The sequence below is a fragment of the Gymnoscopelus microlampas genome (genome assembly GCF_963454915.1).
Source record: "Gymnoscopelus microlampas genome assembly, chromosome: 7".
In the NCBI taxonomy this organism is placed as follows: domain Eukaryota; kingdom Metazoa; phylum Chordata; class Actinopteri; order Myctophiformes; family Myctophidae; genus Gymnoscopelus; species Gymnoscopelus microlampas.
The window spans coordinates 36,253,399-36,279,677 of record NC_139944.1 but is presented as its reverse complement, the minus strand read 5'-3'; the positions used below and the strand labels follow the sequence as shown (position 1 = coordinate 36,279,677).

The window sequence follows — 26,279 nt, the reverse complement described above, 5'->3', positions numbered from 1 at the left end:
TATTTCTTGCCTAAAATGAAACCGTTTCTGTTGGACTGTATGGGTGAAATAGAGATTGTTTCCAGACAAGTCGCCATTGTTCTTTAGATCTCTCCTACACAGAGACTCGGTCGTCGCAATTCACTGAAGGAGATTGCAGTAGAAAACGAAGCACCTGTTACCGAAAGCAACTAGAGTCGAGTTGAGTCAAGCCAGTAGGCCATTATGCAGTGGGAAAGCGCCAAAGTAATGCCAGTGATATTGCATCAATACAGTTATCAAACTTTCAGCCCGGAAGATCTCTCACCTTCCATACGTGCCTATCTCCCACGCCGCACACCTCTTTAATAAATAAACTGAGTTTTATTCTTTATATATACTTTTTTTCTGCTCCAGGACTCAAAGCTCCTCACTGTCAGATTGATTCAGGCCTGGTTTTACCAGCATGTACTGATGTCTCTATTTCAAACTTACTCTTTCATCATTTTTCTCACCATTTCCGCACTGACATTTTAACCTAAAGTGTTTTTATTGCTCCAGACCTGTGCTTTTTTATGTATTACGTATTAACGTACGGTCTCTGGCAGAATGCCCTGTGGAATGTCGTGACGCCATCCATTAGGATGTGTACCGCTGGTTTCTTTCTAAATTGGCCTGGAAAAACATCTACTATATCAGGAGACAACAAGGGGAGGTATATGTAAATTCCCATCAAAAGGAGGTGTCATTCACTGCCGCTGTTTTTCTCTTTTCTCCTGTACATGTATTGTTTGTATTGATGACATGTAACAGTATTATATAATGTACTAAATTAATTTATTATGCTATATTGATGAATTACATACATTGGGCAACAATGGAAACTATCCTTTGAGGCTTAATGTCTGACTGTACCATGTGCTGTTTACATTTCTGACTAAAGTATTCAATCAATCAATCAATCAATCAATCAATCAATCAACGTCAAAGGTGTCATACTGTTATTTCTCCTCCAGAGCTGTGTGTGTGTGCGTGCGTGCGTGCGTGCACATCCATGACTGTGTCAAATAGACAAATAGACTGCTTCTGTTTTAGACATACGGAAGCTTGCACAGTGATATGTACAACAAACAATGTGATTACAATGAATATGATTAAGAGCTTCTTCTCATATGCATGACTATTTCTAGGTAGGTAGGTTTATTTGCTCATGCCTGCATGTATTGTGTGTGTGTGTGTGTGTGTGTGTGTGTGTGTGTGTGTGTGTGTGTGTGTGTGTGTGTGTGTGTGTGTGTGTGTGTGTGTGTGTGTGTGTGTGTGTGTGCGTGCTTGCGTGCGTGCGTGCGTGTGCGCGCATCCAGGCACAGTAACATCCTGATGCCATGCGCCTGACTGAGCCCACTCACGCAGCCACCAGCTGTCCATGCAGTGACACTGTGACACAACGGCATGGTGCTCCACGCTATTAGGAGTGACTGATATTAAACAGCACAGGAAGAGAACCACGGCCCAAGACCCGTGAGCTTCTGCCTCTTCCATGTTTAATTTTTTAATCTTAATCTTTTTTTTAAATCTAGCAGTCTTTTGCTGGCTAGTGATGAAAAAAAGTGCACTTTTTGAAAACCACATTTTGAAAATCTTTGTTATGGCTTTGTTGTATTAACCCATTAAGACCTGCGACCGATTCTACAAATGTCTTCTAAATCTTGCCAACCATTTTTCAGTTTTCTGAAAAACCTATTTTTCTATATCAGTGGTTCTCAAACTTTTTCATGTCAAAGACCCCCACAATTATATGTATTTGGTCGCGGACCCCCATCTCAAATTATTTTGTTCCAGGGACACCCAGGAGCAAACATTTGAGTCAAAGATTTGCCGCGCTATGAGCTTGTATATCTGCTATTTTTGAATAGCCAAATAAATCAAAAAATGACACAGATGCTTTCCCGGTCTTTATAGTGACGAGAGCCAGTTTCCATCTTTTCCTAGATGTTCTGAAGCAAGACACTGTACTGTACCTATATACCTGTCACAGAGATATTACTACCAATGACCTTGTACTCTGAGCTCTCCAGCGGCAACAATTTTTCTAAAAGTCTAATACTAATGAAAATAGATTGCTGCAATTCCCAATGGTTATGGTTCATTTTGTTGTGTTGTTTTGGTGGGAGTGGGGCTGTAGCCAGTCCAGGGCCACAGTTTATTCTCTGTCAAGAACAGAGCGCATTACTCAGCTGTAATTATAGTGTAAATAATGTAAATGTAACTGTTTTGTAATCTTCAACTGTAGTCCTGGGATGCATGTCTTTTTTCAATGTGTTAGGAAACCCACATGAACACAGGGAGCACATGCAAACTGCACAGAAAAATCAGGTTTTGAACCCTGCAGGACCTTCTTGCAACAGTGCTTCTGTACCAATGCACCACCATGCCAGAGTGATGAAACACAGTTTCACGAGTTTGGGGCTTATTCTACTGCTCAGGGTTGAAAAAGCAAACTATATATATAAGCCTAGCCTGAAACAAAAAAAGTGTAGGCAGGGAGCCTTTGAGTGTCAGGCTTCCTACTAACTACTGTATGTGTTTGGTACAACACAGTAATGCCTGATACATGGTTGCATGCTGTGCCACGCACCAAAAATCTACACGCTCACAATGCGACGCAGCGTGATACATTGCGCACTTGTATAGTTTGGTTATTTTCAGTGTGCGGCACTGGTGTGCGCCTAAGTATAAATCGCCCTTAAGAGGTAACTCAGGGGCCAGGTGCTGATGCAAGACGACGAAACTGACTTTACAAACCTTTAAGCCTGATTTATACTTAGTTGTATGACATTGTATATTAGGCATTATGTCACACACACACAATTCACCTCATTTGATTTAAGCCTATTCTTCTTTTTTTCGCCTATTGCCTTTCCTCTCTCTGTCCCAACCCCCACCCCCCATGTGTCCATATAGGTTAGATGCTATAAATGCTTTAGCTCCCTTAAGAGTAATGCTTCACACGCACCAGGCATTAATATCGTTTTCAGAGATAACTTTGTTAGATGAAGTGTGTGCACGCACGAGTGTGTGTGCACATGCATTTGCGTGTTCGCGTGTGCACGTATGCGTGTGTGTTTATGCAGATCACTCGATTGCACGTGCACATTTTCATAACATGAAAGATGCGCTATCTCTTCCCCTCTCTCTCTTTCCCCATATTAATTACATCAGGCCTGTGATTTATGGACAGATTACTGGGTGTAAAATGCATTATTTCCTTCTGGAAACAGTTCTCGGGGGAGATCCATCAACCTGAATCACAGTCGGTTTAGGGATCGCTACATCACACCTGAGTAGCAGGCTTCCCTGCCACAACATGAAAGCGGACCTACTGCACAGTACACATTATATGCACCAGTACGCACTTTACAAGATTGCGCCCTCTGACCAGAACTCACTGAGTGTCATTTGAGTCGCGATGGGGGATTTGAGCAAGCCGTTCCTGGAGCGAGATGCTCTTTATAAAACGCACCGGACAGAAACATTGAGTTTGTCTGTTTGACCTTATTACTGCTATGGCTCCCTGTCGCCGGAGCAATTGGAGCAGGTTGGCGCGTTTTGCCTGCATTTATCAGAGCATATTAGACCTTCGCTAGGCTTCTATTAAACTTAATGAACATTTAAATCCCCTAATGGATTGAAGGGAATTGAGAGCAGCAAATTATCAGTGAAGCCGCTCCCCTCTGGTGTTGATAAAGACACCCGCAGATGAAACTTGAAGAGACGAATTTGAGGCAGCCTTGTTCACCCCCCCCCCTCTCTCTCTCTCTCTCTCTCTCTCTCTCTCTCTCTCTCTCTCTCTCTCTCTCTCTCTTTCTCTCTGTCTGTCTCATTATTGTGTTTTCTCTTTATGACTGTTTCGTGTTCTTCCTTTGCCCCCCCCCCCATCTCCCTCTCTCTACCTGCCTGTACATTCCTTTATATCGTTGGTTCTCAAAGTGGGGTCCGGGGACCCCCAGGGGAACCAAATGGACCCTAACGGGTCCATTTGGTTCCATTTGGAAAATTAACATTGATTTTACAATATGAATTGGGGTACCAGAGATATAAATGCCATTAAATGGGGGTCCGTAGCCTAAATGCATGTCAAACTGGGGGTCCTTGAAATTAAAATGGTCGAGAATCACTGCTAGAGCCGTAAAAATCGTCTCTTATGGGGGTCCCTGGCATATCTTTTCAAATGGGGGTCCGCGGGCTAATAAGTGTCAATTTGGGGGTCCTTGACATGAAAAAGTTTGAGAACCACTGCTTTATATCATAAACACACTATCTATAACGCACAGCGCTGTATTTTGTCGTCTGTCTGGAAACAGAGGACAGAAGTGCTCCCACGGCCAGATCTCATTCGTCATTCATCAGTCCCTGTGAGGAGAAACATCAGAGAGCTCTCTCTCCAGGAGGGGTGTGCTAACACAGCCACAACAGCAGCCCATTACAGAGCTGTCACACGGCGCCTCCAACCCTCGCTCTCCTCCTCTCTTCCCCTTCTCCCTCGCCGCTTGCCTCGGTGAAGGATAATACGCCCCAACATGCTAGCGGAGAAATATAAATTATCCCGCGATACAGCCGCCATCAAACGGCATCGCTGAGCATGCGGCGCCCCCCACACCCTGGGGGCTACTGAACTCAGGTCAGCCCAATGTCAGTCCCCAGGCTAATAGGTGAAGAAGAGGCCTCGCGGGAGAGGCCCACGCTTTTTGAGGCCACGGCTATATCTGGCTGCAGCTCAGGAGGCCTGGCAGACCAGGCTATATTGATCAGGTAAGTCCTATATATTCCCCCTGACAGCCCGTTAACAAGGCTGATGTCTCAATAAAGACTGGCTGCCTAGAGGAGACAGAGAGAGAGAGAGCAGTGGGCCGACCGATAGCTATACTGTGTTCAGACAACTCTGGGACAGAGGGAGGAGAGGTTCAAGCCCTCTCTGTCCTCTGAGTACTCCCGCCGAGCGAGTACTCGCGCCCGCCCGCTCGCTCGCACTGAGCGAGCCGGCTGACCCTCACACTGCACTTACATACTGTACACACCCCTTATACAGGCCTGCCGGCATTAGCATTATGTTATTACTGAACTGAAACGGAAACTATTAAATTAATGAATTTACACAGTAAAATCCTGTTGTTAATTTAACTCTGGGTTCTGAGTTAAATGAACAATTGGAGGATTTGACATTGTCGGGGTAGTAAGCTAAGTGATTCTTTATTTGCACTAGATTAATATTAAAATTGTGGTATTGGTGAGGGATAAATAAACTGTTATCATCAAGGGGACAGATAATGAAGCTTAGAGTTGCACTCCTACGATTAATTTGTTACATTGTTGAAGGTGGAATCATGAAATATTTAGAATCAGAATTATTTGTTTGCATGCATGTTTGCACAGATGAAAAATGTGTCTTGGTGAGGTTGATGCATTACTAAATAGCAGCAGTATTATTGTACATTCATTGTATTGTGTCAGACCAAATCCTTGTGCGATAGAAACAGTAAAAAAGAATATTAAAAAAAACATGAACCAATTGAACCCTAGCATCCCTATTCTGGGGGAACATTTGCAAAAGAATAGCAGATCTACAAGCTGAAAACACATCACAGCGCAATATGTCAGCTTGTAGATCTGCTATTTTCGGCAAAGAGGTTTGTTGTAGAGAGAAAAGGGAGCAGACCAAGTACAGAGCCAAAGGTCAAGTTGGTTAATTGTCTGAAAATACACATTAACATCCTCATAGAAAAGATCATGTGTAAACAAACAAACACAAAAACGAAATACATTTACACAACACTGAATCTGATGATAGTGCTGTCAAACAAATATGAAGCTATCTATGAATACAATTTTATGCAACATGTAGCGAGGGTCCCTGCTTCATCTCTCTCTCAGCTAAGGGGTCCTTAGTCTGAATAACGTTGAAGACCCTTGCAGTATAATATTATTTAGTAGGGGTTTGAAAGTGTGTGTTGCAACTTTTATCTATGAACAAGAGTGAAAAGGCAACATTGACAGACTGATTGATGAGGCTGCAGATCTACTTTTGATGTGTTATATTCGAGGATATAGCCTGCAAACTCTTGGGGAAGAGTATGTACTATGTACTATAGGAAGTGAACAATACATTAAGATTCCATTATTTAAGGTGTGCCTGGCAGTATTTATATATCAATATTGGATATAGCAGAGAGCTTGTAAAAAAAACTTCATGAAAATTCATTCCACACACAAAAATGGATGCAGACATGCAGACAGACAGACAGACAGACAGACAGACAGACAGACAGACAGACAGATTTTATTTTATTCATTCATTCATTCATTCAATCATTCAATCATACAATCATACAATCATTCAATCATTCAATCATTCAAGCATTCAATCATTAAACATACAGGAACTTATTGACTAAGCAGTAATAAATACAAATGGTACATGTAGCCTCTGAGTCTACTGTGTAGTGGGATCCAGATTGAAAGCCTTAATGTTTTTTGAGGGTATAAATACTGCATATTGTATTTAGCTTTTATTACAGAAAAGCCTACATTTGCTCGCTAGCCTTTCTTCTCTGCAAGGTCTTCTTCCACATTTACTTTGTGGAAGGAGACCTTGGCTTTTGGCTAGACCTCAACAATGGGACAGCCCTATAAACGACTATAAATGACTGACAGAGTGATGACGTTACAGAATAATTGCTCCTCCAGTCTATGGGATGATAGTTGGCCTATAACCGACCTTATCTTATCATTTGCAGGGATCTACAGTGCAATTAATTTAGCCCATAAATTTAGATGGGGGTTTAAGTCATTTTTACTTATTTTTTTTGTCATCAGACTCCTCTATTGTAACCCCCCATCGGGTTGGATAGTTGTAATTATTGCCTCTGGACACCGTACACAGAGAGAAAGGCTGAGAGAAAGAGAGAGAGAGTGCGAGTGCGAGTGCGTGAGCGTGTGCCTCTGTGTGTGTGTGTGTGTGTGTGTGTGTGTGTGTGTGTGTGTGTGTGTGTGTGTGTGTGTGTGTGTGTGTGTGTGTGTGTGTGTGTGTGTGTGTGTGTGTGTGTGTGTGTGTGTGTGTGTGTGTGTGTGTGTGCGCGACCCGTGCACGCGTGCATGTGAGAGAAAGTACTTTTTAGTCTATGGTTTCCGGTGAAAGAACGGCACGATTGATAAGATGTCAGTCTCCTTTTATACGTGACATTGGATACTCTTTAGCTCCTGTTGTGAATCCCCGATATGAGTCAAATAAAAAGCACTGCACCGCTTTGTGCATGGTCCAGCCATAGACTAGGTTTTGACCTCATCTTGTTTTGTGAGTTTATTTTCATTACAGTGTGTATTCCTGTATTGAAACATGTCTTTTCTATGTTTCTCTCTTTACCTTCAGTCTTCACTCTCTGTGGTTCCTTTGTGCTGGGGTGATAATTATCAATGTACAGTTTGCTCATTATAGCTGTGAGTCTGGCTCTCTGTGTGAGCCTTTTCATGTTTCCCAGTGCTAACGACCACCTGGAGGAGTGCTCTCTCTCCCCACCGGGACGAGACGATGTGAAACTATAGCAATATGCCCAACTTAAATCAGGAACACACTGCCAAGCAAAACAGGAGGGCTGCACTGGGAGACGGAGGAAATATGGCTCACAACACAGCCGCCTTTATGTTACAGTAAGGAATCAGGCTCACAACAACCATAGAACCATTGTTGCTGCTTCACAAACACAAGTTTTCTTTTTGGGGGGAGTCTGGCTTGCATGGCTGCAACTCAGCAACGCTGCTATTCACTATGGTAATAAAAATGCCCATGTGTCTTTCTTACTCTCTCTTACTCTGTCATTCCATCTCTCTCTCTCCCTCTTCTAGCTCTCCTTCTATCTCTTGCCAAACACAAACACAGACACACAACATGTGATGAGATGTCAAAACATACAGGCTCTCTTTGATGGTGCTGTGTGCTGGATTAAAAACTCAACTCCACAAAAGAACAAAAAATGTTTTAGTACAGTGCATACAAAGGTCATTATCATTATTGGTTATTAGCAGCATGCACTTATGATTATGTAAATACCATATATGACCATATATTTATCATTTTTAAAATGGTGCAATATTCCAGAGAAAATAGACCATTGTGCATTTATGGTCATTAGAGGCTGAATTATGGGACCTTGGACCTATTCTGAAAAAGGTAAACGCTGTGTTTGATTTAGATTTTACAGGCTTGATTAGACAGGAGTTGTTTGGCAGCTACGTACATTTTGTCCAGAAAGTGTAGTCTAATAATGTTTGTGAACAACCTTGACATAGTTGCTTGCACTGATATGTCTGAAAAACTTTCTGCTTGTGTGTGTGTGTGTGTGTGTGTGTGTGTGTGTGTGTGTGTGTGTGTGTGTGTGTGTGTGTGTGTGTGTGTGTGTGTGTGTGTGTGTGTGTGGGTGCGTGCGTGCGTGCGTGCGTGCGTGCGTGCATGGCTGCGTGCGTGGCTGCGTGTGTGGCTGCGTTTGTGCGTGCGTGGCTGCGTGCGTTCGTGCGTGCACGCACATAGGGTTGTGAGTGAGCGCTGTGCGTTATAGAGGTGTGTGTGTCTATAGATGTTACCTTTTAGGTGATCTCTGTGTGTTCATGACCTAATGTGTTTACTTTGCTGTGCTGGGTATTAGCTACTGTTACTACCTCAAGAGCTTTCCACTCAACTTAATTTTCTACCTTTTGTTTTAATTGTGCTTGTAATTTTTGCCGTTGCCCTCAAGTCAAAGCCGGGAAGAATATGCGCAAAGTTAAATTAATTTAGCTCTATTATTGCTTTGTGAAGGCAGTGTCGCATCCCAAAAATGCAAATGCTATATTTCAAATATTAGGCAATGAAGATTAATTTGGACTTACATGTACAGTAATTATCACAGTATTTAGGAAGAAATTGCTTGTTTCCAATACCTAAGCGGTTGCATATGCTTACTTTGTTTCTTATTCAAAGAAAAAGCTAGATATAATTAAATGAATTGTTACTTATTTTTAGCGGAATTTTGACGGGACACATTCAAACCACAATGTATATAAATTAGAACAAACTAATACGACTGTTATTCATTTTTAAAAGACAGAGAGAGATGCTAGCTATTGAGTTTGAATAGACCCAGCAGTATGCCATTTGCACAATATGAATATGTGTTTTGAAATTAACCACAGCAGACAAGAATAAATACACTTAACATTTAAATAGGGCTATTATCTAAAGTGTATTCAAACCTGCAACAATATAATCATTCCAATAGCCGTTGTTATAAAGGAACTGTGCTCATTTACACTGATTTACTCAATTCATTGCCATGTGCAGTTTTTGGCTTTGTGTTTATTATGGATTTGGAAAGTCTATTAAAAAAATCACGTATCTCACAGCATGTCACAAGTAGGCTAACTGATGCTATAGAAAGAGTTAATTTGCTACTATTGCTTAAATGGATCAAATGTCATTGAAAAAGGTGCATTAAACTGTGACATGTTTATAGTAACTTATAATTATCTAGTCTCCATGCTGTCTTATACAGCAATATATGTGCATTCACAGCTTAACATGATGTCATCCTATTACCTAGATATTGAATTGTGCAACATGGAGATATTGTTCCTGCTATTTTATTACCACAAACTGCATGAAGACACGATCACACAAAGTGATCAAAGATTAAATCAAATCAAAAGATTAAATCAAATCAAAGATTAAATAAAAAAAAGGGTGGTTGATGGTGAGTTCGGAAACATTTTAAATATATTTATATATAAATAGTGTGTGTATATATATATATATATATATATATATATATATATATATATATATAGAGAGAGAGAGAGAGAGAGAGAGAGAGAGAGAGAGAGAGAGAGAGACCATATCAAACCCGGCTGCCCCAGTTACTAGTGATATTGAAAATATATGTCATTATTATTGTCCTTATAGTAACTCTTTATGACATTAAGTAATAACTTTACTTTAGCAATCAGTGTGGCAATGAAGTACATTATGGCCTAGAAACACATCTAACATATCTAAACATTTACAAAAGTCAAAATCTCAAAGGACAAAAGTTACAGTAACTGTTTTTGTCACATGATTTATACATAGTGAACTAAAGTCTAATTTGTTTTTATCACTTACAATGATAGTCCAGACATCACCAGTAGGGTTTCATGGGGTCCCAAATTTCAAATGAAACTGAATAAAATTATAGACAGACTAAAACAAACACCAGGACAAGACAAAATATGGAATTCAGATGACCATAAAGTGGAGCAATTGCCAGCTAGGGCTGGCAATGTGTAGCACACCCATGCAAGCGGCAGGACATTAACGGCAGGTTCTAAATGCTGCATGCATCGAAGCACAGCAGGGCCGTACCGCATACCGTGGGAGACAGAACACGCAAAACAGACACGATAGGCTTTGCCCGCCTTTGTGCTGCTCCTTATTCCTCTGCCACTGACCTGATAGCAACATCGTGAGTGTTAATTCAATTCAGAGAGTGTAAACATTGACCCGTAAGGGCCTGAGAGTATAAAAATGGACCCGCTGGAATGTTAAATTAACACTCCTTCCATGCCCTCACAGAGCTCGACACAGGATAAATGGCTGCCCTGGCCCTGCCACTCTGACTCTGACGGTGCTTTGCCACTGGCTCTTTTGGACTAAATAACCAGATTCTCCGTCTCCCTCCCTCTCTCCATCTCTCCCTCTCTCCATCTCTCCCTCTCTCTCTCCCTTCATCTCCCCCTTCTCCCTGCGGTGTTAAGCCGACGCTGCCAGAGGGGCGAGGGCCCTGACAGCCACGCCAAGGCTGACTCCACTCTCACTCTGTCTCCCGAGAGAAGACCTACGACAAGGACAGAGACCCTGTCACACACACACACTCACACACACACACACACACACACACACACACACACACACACACACACACACACACACACAAATACACACACATCACACCAGCACGCACACACTCGGCATTCGCGTGTCAGCAGTAACAAGGGACGTCATCGTGGACTGTGTGGCTGCTGTGGCATTAGTTGAACAAGTGACAACAACAGTTTTCCGTCTCATGGTGACAGGATGAAAGACAGACGAAAATAAGTAAACAGTCGCTGTTTAAACTCGAGGGACTTTGGCATTGTCCATACTCATACTATAGTATGAGTATGCACACACACACATGCACAAGCAAACACACACACACACACACGCACACGCACACGCGCACGCGCACACACACACACACACACACACACACACACACACACACACACACACACACACACACACACACACACACACACACACACACACAGATGCATCAGGGGAAAGTGTGATTCTTTCAATTCTTTAAGAGATCAGGGAATGCAATGGGTGAACTGCATACGCACACACACACACACACATACGCACGCACAGAGAGCTACGATCTACCCTACACACAACTGGTCTTATATCAGCTCATATGAGCAATGTCAAAATTTGTTCATGTACACACATGCTTATGCCATACGTATACACACAAACAAACACACATACACACACACACACACACACACACACACACACACACACACACACACCAAAGATCTTTTCTACAAGTTCCCGTACGGACAAAACTTTGATGTTGGACATCATCCGTTCCCTGTGACACGATACCATTTAAGATACACAGTATATGTACAAGCAGTGAATGTGTGAATCTTTGTTGGTGTCACGTTTGTCATGCGTGGGTCATGTTGGCTTGCTGTCAACATTGCTATATAAGCTCCACATGAGATAAGTTAATCCCTCACTGTCAGACAACATGCATTATTCAACTCTATCTATTCAAATGAGCTGGTGTTTGGAATGTCACGCAGTCACACTCAGAGTCAGACACATGTTTGCAGCCCCCCCCCCACACACACACACACACACACACACACACACACACACACACACACACACACACACACACACACACACACACACACAAACACACACGCACACTTACCTTCATTGCCGGTGGATCCCGTTGAGCCCAGTGTGTGTAGTGATATAGTCCATAGCAGTATCGCTGCCAGCCCCGGATCTGAAGCCATGGTGCTCACACTCGCACTCTGCCAGTGTCCCCCTCTTTCTCTCTCTCTCTCTCTTCCTCTCTCCTCTCGCTCCCTCGCTCTCACTCTCCCTCTCTGCCACTCTCTGCCTCTTTCTGTGCCCCAGTGTTGAGACGTAGCGAGAGCCGGCGCAGGGAGAGTGTGTGCGCGAGTGTGTGTATGTGAGGGCTGCGAGCTCATTGGGTTAGAGTTAGAGACCGTTTCTGTGGCTCTCCATCAGTCTGTCGGCTCTCTCTCTCTCTCTCTCTCTCTCTCTCTCTCTCTCTCTCTCTCTCTCTCTCTCTCTCTCTCCCCTCTCTCTCTCTCTCTCTCTCTCTGACACTCACATACACATACAGTATATGCATATACATACATAGGCGCTCTTAGCCAGCTGAAGGAGGAGGGACGTTCCTGTCTGTCAAACTCTGTGCAGCCAATTAGAACGGTACGGCAATTGCACTGTCTAAATACTCAGTCCAAGACACACCTTTCCAGCACACCTGCCCACGACTATCTTCTTTATTTCTGTGTGTCATGAGTCAGTGCATGTCCCCCTCTCTCTCTAGCTCGCCTCTCTTTCAATCTTACCGTACTATCCATTTGTCAATAGGTGCCTTTTCTCAGACAACCTCACATACTGTAGCCAATGGCAAATATCTGATTGATGGGACAAAGTGAAAGAGCGTCTCCCTGGGGTTAGGTGACAATGATCCAATATTGATCAACAATATTACATTCATAAAGCCATTATCTGTGCATGGGTGAGGGCGTGCATGCATGCTTGTGTGGACGCCTGTAAGAATGTTTGTGTGTCCTCTTCCTGTCTGCGTGCCCGTGTTATTCAAGGACAATGTTCATGTATTGATTCCTCTTGACAAGATGGAAACTTGGAATGTGCCCCATAATGCACCTGTACTGATCAATCAATCTTTTTTCACTGCAATCAGTCAGCCAGGATTCAGGACTCCACAGCAAAGTGACCTGAGAAGGGCTGGGACACGTACTGCAATGTCCCAGACTTTCTAGGACAACAGACCAAGAATGCCACAAAGTATCATATACACACACACACACACACACACACACACACACACACACACACACACACACACACACACACACACACACACACACATATATATATATATGACAAAATATACGATAATTCATCATACCGGTATTGAGAGAGAGAGAGAGAGAGAGAGAGAGAGAGAGAGAGAGAGAGACTTAAAGAGAGAGTTACCATGTCAGACAGTGTATTATTAATGGGGCATGCCTCCTGGTGGAGATACATTGTCTAAGACGGAAACTATGGAATGTTCTATATCATTTTTGTTTTAATAAAGACTTGAGGACACATATTATGGAGTTGCATAAAAAAGTATGTACGTATGCATTTCAGCTAAACCTGAACATACAAGGACAAAACGTCAAACAATTCTAAATGCAGAATCTGGGTCTAAAACAGCAGGTGTGCAATGTTCTTAAGTGCAGTTTACCATGAGTGAATTCTGAATACATACCGTGGCATATTATGTACAAAATATAACCGCGAATATGTCGAATCAACAACTTCCATAGAAGTACAAATAAGTGAAAATGTAGTCACGGCAGTATCATATGTCTATTCGGTACGCACTTGATTCAGTATGTGCTGAAGGTGTACAGGATGAGAACAGAGCAATAGAAGAGAGAACATTTACTATTACTTAGTTTCATATACTGTACATAGTATTCACAGAATGTCTTGTGCTGTAGTATGCAAACAGGATAGGCGGCTGAGTGGCTGACGGCTGACTGGCTGAGTTCTTGCTTACATACTTGCTTACATACTGTATGTATTATGCTGACTTGCACGTCTTGACTTTAAAGCATGCCGTTTGAACCTGAATCCTGCTGCCCAAGTGGCTCTGCAGAAGTGTAGTGTGTATCAAGGTTAGTAGTTATGGAAAAATAACTATAAACTAAAAACTAAAACAAACTTTATTAAAAAAAGATATATAGAGAAAATTCCTTAGTTTCCGTCTTTGTCAATGTATCTCCATGAGGAGGCATGCCCCATTACTAATACACTGTCTGTCTGACACAGTAGCGCTCTCTCTCTCTCTCTCTCTCTCTCTCTCTCGTTTTTAGTTGTGCCAGTTTTAAGCCAGCTGTCGGCAACTCACATTCCATGGTGTGTTGCCAATCCATCCACGTCTGGCAAAAGTCATGAGAAAGCGCCAGAGTCTTTTGGGATTACTTTGAATACCATATGATTGTGTCACAGATTAAGAGCAAGTAGCAGCCTTGTAGGGGAAAGTGATAAAATAGTTTCCAATTTCTCAAGGAGAACAATCCCACACATTTTTAATTAATTTGAAAAGCATTTGAAAAATGTTTTCTGATTAAAACTTGTCTTTTTTCTTTTAATTTTTTTTGTGAATAGTTGAATAGTTCTGTGAATAGTTCTGTGAATAGTTTTTCATCAGTTCTAAATGTGAATATTTTCTTAAGAAGGTATGATGTCTGACCTTTTTTAATCTCTCCCGACAAATTAAATAAAACGGTAAGTATTTTCCAAAACATTTTGACTAAACTGAACTAGCATACCCACTTTAAGAACGAATTAAAGCTAAACTAATTGAAAACAAAAAGTCAAAACTATAATAACCTTGGTGTGTATAAAGAGGCATAGCCGTCACACCAAGCTTATCAATGTATGACCATGAAGCCCCAGGCCTCAGTTAGGAACACATTGCCACGATGTAGTCAAAGTCACGACAAGACTGTTAGCATCGTCATTGAACAGTGGCACCATTTTATTTCATACTTTGCGCATGCACAGACACAGACATATCTTCTCCTTTATCTAGAACCAAGAATGTTTTTTCTGTGTCGTGCGCCTGTGAGTCTGTTACATGCAGTTGTCCTTGCAGAAACTAAGGATGGAGAATGTGCTAAGATGGAGGAGTGAAGGAGGAGATGAGCGTCTGGGCAGAGTGCAGGCAGTGATGCACTTGCCAAGGCCTGCTACCCCCCACCACCACCCGGCCTTGTCCAGGCCTGGGGACACAGGGGGTTCTGTGTGAGTTTATAATGGTTCCTCCACAGCATGTACAGGGGTGCCTTGTGCCTACGTGCAATGCCTCAATACAGGGTGGAGAAAGATGGACACACACACACTCAAAGGCATACGGCTCATACGTATTTGTGGGGAGGTTGCATTCTATTCTCTGTGACTGTTCTGTCAGGCATCTCTGTGTGTGTGTGTGTGTGTGTGTGTGTGTGTGTGTGTGTGTGTGTGTGTGTGTGTGTGTGTGTGTGTGTGTGTGTGTGTGTGTGTGTGTGTGTGTGTGTGTGTGTGTGAAAGAGAGAGAGAGAAAGAGAGGCTTCATTGCTTTACCACTAGGCTGCACTGTCAGTCTGCCGGTCTCACACTGCCTGCAAGCACAACAAGGCTGGCATCTTCACCCCGATTATAGAATCCTTCAAGAGCAATGTGAGAACACATAGCTGCACACTTAACTGCCAAGATGACTTTTACATCTCTGCTTGAGTGACATTCCTGACTTCCAATACATTGATGTTTCATGTATCTCTAGATGACAAAATGAGCTTACCCTTAAGGAGGAAACATTCATTCATTCAGTAATATGTTATTCCTAGGGCTAAAAACTGTCCTGATACCGTTCCGTACACGTGAACATCAAAGCTAGGAATGGAGCAAGCAAGAATTCGTGTAGTGGTTTTAATTATTTCACCCATGCCGTGTGTTCATGCATACACATGCATGCTTCCCTTGTGGCTCATTCCCAATAGTTTCCATTCCAATTCATATTGCATCCAGGTTTCCAAATTCCCCACTTGATCATCTGACATAACATATTCAAGTGATCCCTGATGTCATCAGTATACAGTATGCCCATAGGCTATATTGGAATGCACATGTATGGGCATATTGGTTGGCTAGGCGGTTCTGGACAACTGGATATCTACTCTGGATAACTACTCGATGGTGGGCACTGCACTCCCTCGAGTCCTTCCCGCTGCACACATCGAGTTTGAAGTCGTCGTCCCATATACTGTATGCACATGACCATATATGGGCATAGTTGTCGGATCTGTGGCTCTGGACAACCAGATCTCTGTATCTGTCTTTGTCCCTTTTATGCCCATATATGGAGATCGCTGACGTCATCAGTATATGCCCATATAGGGCACAGCAGTGGCGGCCATTTTCTGGTTCCATCGTTCCAGAGCCCATTCATTTTTCCCATAGAGATTTCCAAAAATATTTATATCAATTAATTTTAGCCTAGAATCAAGCCATCCAGGATCCTGGTGAATCATGACCATAAAACATTTGATTCTGTGAAAAAAATAATTTGAATATTGAATTATATGATATACTATATTTCATAAATACCCTTTATTTTGCGGTTTTCAATTATATGTTTTAGGCTTAAAATAATTGATTGAATATTTTTGGAAATCTCTATGGGAAAAATGAATGGGGTCTGGAACGATGGAACCAGAAAATGGCCGCCACTGCTATGCCCTATATGGGCATGCCCCCTTTTGTGCCCATACATGGAGCTGACTGATTTGTTTGCGGCTGATGCCATGACGACACATTGAGTTTAGACAACACACTCCATATTTGGGCGTATAGCTGCATTGGGAACTCCTTATATGTTTACGTCACTCTGACGATTAGCCATTAGCCAATTTTAATATAGGATGCACTGACGTCAGACACGACAGAAACGTATTCGATGTGTTTTTTTTTATTCATCCAAAACATCTATAATGATGACAATGATGATGATCATGATGATGATGATGATGATGATGATGATGAACGAAACCAATTTGCACATGTGTCCTCTGGGTGCCTCTGATACGCCCATATGGGCACATCGGTTGGATCGGCAGTGACGTAGGGGTGAGGGCCACATAGCGGGCTGAACTCTAGATGTGAGGGCCGCCGAACCTATAGTTTGTAAAATGTACCTTTAAAGGTCAGACCGCACCAATGCAACTAGTCGCAACTCCTTGCAACAAAACAGTTTTACAGTCAGACCGCAAGTAGTAGTTGCAAGTAGTTGCATGTTGCAAGGAGTTGCATTGGTGTGGTCTGGCCTTCAGTCAAAAAAAATTGAGAATGTGGACCATTGCCGTGGAGAAAAGTATTTCATCACTTGAAAACATCTTTACTTATGTGAGTAATGAAAGGAGTCACAGTTGCCTAGTCACTAAATTATAGACAGCGAGAAATTCTCTGTGGGCTGTTAACATTGTTCCTGACAGGACGATAAGCCCAGTTCAGACCAAAGATTTGCAATGAGATGAAAACGATTTTAAACCCGATTTATACTTCATCATACAACGGTGTTGAGCACCTAAAATAGCCAATCTACCAGCTCACAATTCCTCTTGGATGCGATGTGTTGTGAGCTTGTACATCTGCAATTTTGGCAAACACATTGTACGACAGAGGATACATTACGCATTAAAACAAAAACAAATGAATGACCTCTTAGAGAGGCACAGCTGTAACTAATGCACTGGAGCAGATGTTTCTGTATGCTCAGGACTGGAGGTGAGAACCACGACTACCACTACTGGTCCCTATATCCACCACAACATGCACAGAGTTGCTCAACACTAATTAATTAGAGGTTATGCAGACTCAAAATATTTGTTTGAGCCTTTGTACACAAAGAAGCTACTTCATGGTCGTTCTTATCAGTTATAAGCCAGAAGATTTAACACCTTACCCCCAGAAAGGGGGGAGAGCTGTACAGGCCATGGAACGCAACAGAGATACCAGGCTAAAATACTTGTACTCGACAACGGTGAAGCTGACTGATGGCACTGATGGCTTTGATTATAATTTTGTTTTGGTGGGGTAGGGGGTCCAATTTTAAGAACTGTGTTTACTTTACAAGTGACGTGATCATCCAAAGGGATGGCTGTGTGTTTAGCAACACAATTTCCATAATCCAGGGAGAGGTCAGCCGTTTATGTCCCATATCCCAGAGGGACGGTTGCACTCTAATTGGCTATTTGGTTGTTAAACAACTGCTAGGCCTTACTATAAGTAATGATTGAGTAGTGTAATTATATGATATGTTTATGTTACTCCAGAGGGGGGATCCTGATCAGTATACATTTATGCTGAAATGCAAATAACTGTAAAAAAGAAAAGAAAAAAAGAAATGGGGAAAGAAATATTATTGAAACAGCTTGTACTCAGTTGGTTAGTAGTATTCAAAAATACAGTATTCATACTACGTCATGAAAAAGTGATATCAGTGGTATCATATTATTAAGGGGCTCAGAATTTCAGCCTACACAGGCTAAATTATTATACTCACTATAGTGAGCATAATTGCATCTTTCGTGCATGCCTTGTCACGTACCAGAAATAGTCAATCTACAAGCTCACAACACGTCATAATGGGAAGCGCTGTGAGCTTGTAGATCGGCTATTTTTGGTGCCCAACACTGGTGTGCAGCTAAGTATAAAACAGGTGTAAGGGCTCAGATTAGTGCATGGCATAGACCTCTTTTTCATCTGTGCTATGAGAGGAAATGGAAATAATTACATTTTCAACGTAACTGGCCAAGACTATAGATAAAGTAGTGGAACAGCATATTATAGTAATGTAGGACACGGGTATGAAATAAGGAATGTTGTAAGAAAGGGGGGGACAAAGTGCTTTATTGATCCCTGGGGGGAAATTATGGAGTTACAGTAACATGTCGCACACACAGACACTATACAATACAACCATATGGTCCTAATGGTTTACAATGAGCGTAATGTCTAGCCTTTCTCTTGAGGAACACTACTAAGTGTGCCACAGCGAGAAAACCGGTTGTCCCATGTGTGTATGTCGGGTGTATGTATGCATCCTCATGACATGTACGGTATATAAATAACTCCACCTGGGATTACCTGGCAGGGTCCATGGGCAGCAGTTGGCATAGAACCTTACAATGTGTATGTGTATAGGACTTGGTCATGGGCATTAACACATGCCCATGGTGTTAATGCCTGTGTAAATGCCCATGCTGTGTGTACGTGTATAGGTGTGTTCTTTATATGCCCGTGCTGTGAGTGAGTGAGTGAGTGAGTGAGTGAGTGAGTGAGTGAGTACTGGCGTGTGTGTGTGTGTGTACGACCAGATGGCAGGGGTCAGTGTGTGCCTAGTTTTGCGGGGCTTGCGGTGTGTTGGCTAAATATAACCCATAGTGACAGGGCTGTTTAGACTAGAGCACACTCATTTACTCTGAACCTGCTCTAAATCTCTCGTGACTAACTCCATTTATGCAGTGTTAGCGCACGTCATATTATTTAACTTCAAATCAGTCAATAAAATACAAATTTCCCCCAATCATTTAAATTCAGTGAACGGTGCCGTTAGTTATAATTTGGGCCAGGCGTCTGGTCAATAACAGACCAGTGTTATTTTTATACCATGGCTCTGCAGGAGTCTAGCCACCTACAGTACATGGGTTTGTTTGTCTGTCTATCTGTCTGTCTGTGTCTGTGTGTCTGCGTGCCAGAGCTAATCTCACAGACTGCTGGACCGATCACCTCCACATTTCTAGTGCACACTACCAGTAGGGAACAGAAGTACCTCCACTATTTTCTTTTCACATACTGTATGTTTAATTATGTTTGAAATATTGAGCCCCGATCTTGATGGTCACTCTCCCATCAAGATCGGGGGCGCTGCAGTGGAGAGGGTCAGAGGGTGGGGAAGAAGGCACGACAACGTCTCTACTTTCTCAGACAACTGAAGAAAGCTGGCATGGGTACCAAAATCCTAAGAGCTTTCTAGAGGCACCAAGAGAGCATCCTGACTAACTGGCTGCTTCACTGCCTTGTATGGCAACTGCACCGACCTCAACAGCAAGATATAATGCAAAGGGCAGCAGAACACATCAGTGGATGTGATCCCCCCCCCCCCCCCCCCCCCCCCCCCCCCCCCATCCATGCCCTATACGACGAACGTTGTGTCAGCAAAGCTCGCAGAATCATCAAGGATCCAAAGCCATCCCAACAACAGACTGTTTCAGATGATTCCGCATGGAGTCTCAGAGCCACTGCCAACAGACTGCTAAAAAGCTTCTTTCCCCATACATTAAGGCACATGAACGATCTGACACGAATACAAATAAATCAGGACAAAAGGAAACTTTTTCTTGCACTTTATATGCTTGAACTGTTCCTACCTAAACTGCTGTACGGTATATTGAATATACTATGAAGTTGTTTACATAAAGTACTGTGGCAGCTACTGAAGAAAATGGGTCGCAGCACAATTTACGGTACAACTAATTAGACGTAAGGCGTAAAATAAATGCTGTTGGTGTTTAGAATATACCAAGCTCATATGCACATTTGGCACTCTCTCTCTTTCTTTTTTGTAACTGAACAAACACCCCATGCAATGATTGCTATCAGAATATAGTTATTTAACACTTATTTCAACAAAAAGCCCTAGATACATTGTCACATAGTACAACACACAAAATTTCCCTTTGCTCCTAGAGTTGGGAAAACCTCTCTTACAGAGCACTGTTACCGCAGTCCAATATTCTGTTAAAGAAAACCTCTTTGTAATCCTGTTGTGGACCCATCACTGCTCTCGTGAAACTGTTTTTTCCCTTCCTCTTTAATGTTTGCATTGCGCTTTGTGGAGAAATGCAGGCTCCTGTTTTCAAATCATCTGCCAATGATCTTGCATTAGACAACACAGTCCCAAAATTTCTGTCTGTGCAATAGTTCATCGGGAATCGTTTTGTCATGTTCAGCTGTACCACTGCACGAGGTACATCAGCTCTCGTATTTACAGTAGGTTTTGATCTTAGCTGCGAATTTTGCGATGCCTCTGGCATAAGTAGCTGTTAGACTTTCATTCTCTGCCATATACAGCATGCATCATATACATCCCTTAAGTTGTGTTGGATGGGTTTGGCCACATCTACCCGACTTTCCCATCTCAAGTCACAAAGGCTTCACTGTGAAGCAAGTTGCATCACTTACCTCTGCAGAAAGGGGTACCCTGGCCTGGTCAGTGATCTCAATAACCTGTGCAGTTACCTGTGTCTCTACCACTATGGGAACAGTATCCCTCCCTCCCTATTACCCTGTGTGAATTACCACAACCATTTTCTTTGTCAATGGACCCCCAGGGAGCATACAGTAGGTGTAGCCATTTCTTCTGGCTGGGCAAAAGATCACACTTTGTGGACTTTCTGTATGATTTCATAGAAGACAAAAAGTTCCCAAAGACAAGCCATTTTTACTCCTGCTGGATAATCATGAGTCTCATCTTTCCCTCTAATATGTCTCAACTATGTCAAAGAAAATGGTGTAGTTATGCTTCCCTTTCCACATAACTGCTCCAATCAATGTCAGGCCAGCTCAAACCCAACCTCACCACCATGTCCCAACACAAGGGTGTCTGGTATGTCACTATTCCATTGGCCACTCCCATAGTACTCACTGTTACCTGCACACCTGTATCCTCTTCCCTCATTAATCCTGCCAATCTAATCATCTCACCTCATAACCCCCTCGACCAATCAGATCTGTCCGCCCCACATCCCTACACACCTGATAATTGTTCCTCATCAATTGTTATGTATTTAAACCAGTTCACCCTCTCCCCTTCTGCCAGATCTTAGAAGGATTTTATGAGACTGTTTTAGGCTCGCAAGCCTTCTGTTGCTCTTTGGCTGGCTCGTATTTTCACTTCACTCTGAGTCTGCGCACCATGACAGTGTTTTGCAAAACCCCAAATACACTTTGCTACATTAGAAACAGAAAGCTAGCATGATGTAATTTCTTGCCATTTGCATGCACTGCCTTTCAAAATAACATTCACAAGTGTGCTCACAAGTCTTTCAGCGACTCTTTTTTTTAGCTACAGTCTGAAACAAATGATTATTTATTTTATGTTACCAAGCGTTGAATGAACTGGCACTGTTGTTACAGCAAAAGGAGTGGCAGCTGTGCTTGCCATAGTTTGGTTTATTGCATTGCAGCTTGACATCTGAGGCCGGTTGGAAGCGCACAACAGCGGTTGTGTGTAATAAGGGATAGACAATGACATCGGGATTTCCGTAATGTTAATGCACCTAATAAAAAAAAGATAATATTGTCCCGAATCTCGAATGGAATTTGAAGTTGCTGTGTGAGAGGTCTCAAACTTGAGTCCCCATATCTGCTATGAATCAGGTGTCAATTGTTCACTTAATTGTAACTTACCAATTAAGTGTAAGCACTATCAAAAGGCAACAGGTTAATGTGCCTGTCTTAAAAATTGATGGCTACATTTAAAAAAAAGGTAGACCTCGAGACAAGGAAGAATAAGATGATGACCAAATGTTTTGATGAGATTACATACACTCACTAGCCAAGTGGGTAAAACACACCTTGCTAGTACCGGGTTGGAACCCCTTTTGCATTTAGAACTGCCTTAATCCCTCGTGGCATAGATTCAACACGATGCTCAACTGGCACCAAGGGGCCCAAAGTTTGCCAAGAACCCCCACACCATTACACCAGCAGCAGCCTGAACCGTTGATACAAGGCAGGATTGATCCATTCTTTCACGTTAGACGCCAAATTGTGACCCTACCACCCTAATCTCGCAGCAGAAATCGAGAGTCATCATACCAGGCAACGTTTTTCCAATCTTCTATTGTCCAATTTTGTTGAGCCTGTGCAAATTGTAGCCTCAGTTTCCTCTTATTAGCTGACAGGAGTGGCACCCAGTGTGGTCTGCTGTTGTAGCCCATCTGCTTCAATGTGTTGTGCATTCAGAGATGCTCCTCTGCATACCATGGTTGTAATGAGAGGATATTTGAGTTACTGTTGCCTTTCTATCAACCAGTCTGGCCATTCTCCTCTGACCTCTGGCATCAACAAGGCATTTTCACAGACAGAACTGCTGCTCACTCTTCTCTTTTTCTGAACATTCTCTGTAAACTCTAGAGATGGTTGTGCGTAAAAATCCCAGTAGATCAGCAGTTTCTGATATACTTAGACCAGCCCGTCAAAGTCACTTAAATCACATTTCTTCGCCCATTCTGATGCTCGGTTTGAACTGTAAACTAAATGCATTGAGTTTACTGCCGTGTGATTGGTTGATTAGAAATTTGCATTAACTCAAAATTAGACAAGTGTGCCTAATAAAGTGGCTGGTGAGTGTAGGTTGACCATGTTGTAATTCAAGGGTTGACATTGAGCTATAGGCTGGATAGAGTTCTGGCCCAAACTCAGCAGATATACTGCAACAATAACTTAACATTTTCGACAAGAGAACAAGACAATTCACAGCCAAGAACGGTGTGGCTGTGGATCTCTGACATCATGTGGAACATATTTGGGTTGGATTGACTTCCTTGGAAGCATACATTTGTGTTTATGTTGAACACAAGTGTTCAACGTAAACACAACATGAAGTTCAACATGAATGTACTTCTTTGTTCTGACTCTCTTTATCTTTCTATGGCAGCAAATCAATATTTTGTGCCATGTAATAATTGCATAATACTGTGAGGCAGTCAAGATAAATACACCTAGATACATTTGGCCTATGATAATGGCTTGTGAATTAATTGAAAAAGAAAATGCAGGTTGACATTTTCAAGTCAAATTGAGCAGACAAAATGTGAACACATACTGTACAGTATGTGACTTTTGCAGCACTCCAACAACCAGCTTGGCTATTGAAGCCTTCAGTAATGACACACTTCCCCACTCTGGTGTCCACAAAGTTTCCATAACTATGACACAACCCACTTCTTCCACTCAACACTCACTTTGCTCTTCTACCCAGTTCCCACTGCTCATCCCCTCTGCAGCAACAGAGAACGAAAGAGAGAGAGAGAGAGAGAGTTCTAAGCTGCTTACCTCGATGGTGCACTCTTTACAACGACATCCCTCACTCCTCTCATCTCCTCTCATCTGTCTCGCTTGTCATCCCACAGTCTCCCCTGCTCCTCCTTCCAACATGGAGGTCAGTGACTCTCTTATCAGGGTGCAGCAGCTTACACTGTTTTGGGTCAGAGGTTTTACAAGCAACAGGTAGACACAGACAGACCCACATATGTGTTAAGGTGATCGTGGTTTGGGAGTAATGGATTACAAGGGCATGGGATTACACATTACAAAACTCATTTTGATCTTGCTACTGGTAATTAAAACAGTGTTCACATTGCAACAGGTGACATGGTATGTGTGTAATTCAGTTGCAACATGTTCAAATGGAAAACAGCGGAATTATGATAATGCACCAATGTACTAATTGGGAAATATTAATGTTCATGTTAGACCCACTAGAGGGTGGTGTGCCTTTGAACGCTAATTAGAGACATATGATTGGATGTCTCTAATTATCTCTTGTATCATAATGCATGATGCATAATGAAAAGATATGAAAAGCTTTAGATGGTACATATCCTCCTTCTAATCTTAGTTAATTCATGTTAATTCAGAATAATTATTAGATTGATGACAGGGTGGGGTTGATTGATGGTTACTTCTTCCCCCTTTGGCTCTGCCTCAAAAGTAAAACTTCAGTTAATTTATGCACTTTTACTAATTTTATAGCTCTTTAATACAGTCAATTTGACAACTAATGTGAAAGAAAACTAAAGATAGCCTGTACTTTTCCTAATGTATTCAGGCTACACAAATATTGTTGTAATAGGTAGGCTACATGTCATCTTACACAAGTTAAAATAACAATGATTGTATCTATTTAGAACTGGGGGTTATGACTATGAGACAGGAGCAGATATAATAAAAAAAATCAAAAAAACTCAGCTGTCAAAATAGCTTGTATCAACATACAGCCTAACTAAGGTACTGTACATTTACACAAAGCTTTCTAATGTGCGGTGAAAGCAATTCACAGAGCAAACTCATTAGTATGTTGTGCCTTAACAAGCAGTGATTATTCTCTCTCACTAACTGTACCTGTGTATGCTGCTGATTGCCTTACTACTACTACTACTACTACTACTACTACTACTGCCTACTGATTTTCTCTGGACTCCATCTGTTACTGACGCCCTATGTTATTATGTTTATATTGTTGTTGTTGATTTCTTTTTACTATAATCTTGTTTCATGTGTCAGTATGTGCTCATGTCAATGTGTTCTTTTTCTGTACAGTCTGTCAATGCACCAATCTCACCAACATAACCTATAATTGTAGGCCTACTTCCATCCTGATTAGTGATTCTATTAGTCAATCCTATTTTTTTGCGTGGCCAAAGCCATCTACAAAAGGTATTGTCTGCACTCTGGATGTATGTATGCATTTGGATGTCCCCTCAAAAGTAGACCAATCATAGCTCACGCCACTGCATACATGACACCAACAACACAACCAGCTCCAGCCATAATAAATAAACAGGCTGAGAAACTCATGAAAAGCTTGAAAGTTGAGTTGGAGCTGAAAATCCATGCATGTAAACAATTATTTACACAACAATGTTTTTAGGAAGCACTTTTGTTCGTACACATGAAGTATTTATGAACCTTGTTGTTTCCATTTGGCCAAAGGGAACGTAGACCACACTATAGTCGCCATGCCCACAAGCAGCCAGCCAGTATAGTCTGGCTTCGCCACGGAACATCACATCGTGATTTGTGCAGCTTTATGGCCAAACTTCACACATAGTAACTTACTATCATAGAGCACTAGCATTTGTCTGTAAAAAAAACTAAAAAACATGTTCACACAGGTTCTTGGTCTTGGATTTACTTACTTACTTAAAGGTAGGGTAATTGATATTTTTGGGTTAAAACAAAAAGTATTTTGTTAAAAGGTTAAAGCACTATATTCTGATAATCATTGCTATAGAGTGTTTGTTCAGTAACAGGAGTCTCCCCGTCTCTCCAGCTCTTTAATAAACAGAAAATACATTTTCCGGTAGGTGTCAAAATCTCAGCCAATCAGGAGAAAGTACCCATTTTTAAGCTTCATTTTTATAGTGTTCCAGTTCCAATTTTGCCTGCTCATTTCTTAGTGTCATCACTTACAATTTCACTTGTTTAATCTATATCCTGATTGAGTTCTCTATCCTGATAAAATTAGAAATGAAACTGAAACTGAAACGAAAATGCATTTTCTCTTTTATAAAGAGCTGGAGAGACAAGGAGACTC

At 42.0% G+C, this 26,279-nt stretch overlaps 1 protein-coding gene across 1 annotated transcript in view; it reads right to left on the bottom strand.

Moving 5' to 3' along the window:
* epha8 (eph receptor A8) overlaps nucleotides 1-12,159 on the bottom strand; it is a 99,140-nt gene extending 86,981 nt beyond the window's left edge. Inside the window, exon 1 of the mRNA XM_084062887.1 lies at nucleotides 12,009-12,159. Coding sequence (XP_083919013.1) covers nucleotides 12,009-12,096 — 88 coding nt within the window. The 5' untranslated portion in view covers nucleotides 12,097-12,159. The remainder of the gene's footprint in view (nucleotides 1-12,008) is intronic.
* Between the last annotated feature and the right edge of the window lie 14,120 nt (nucleotides 12,160-26,279).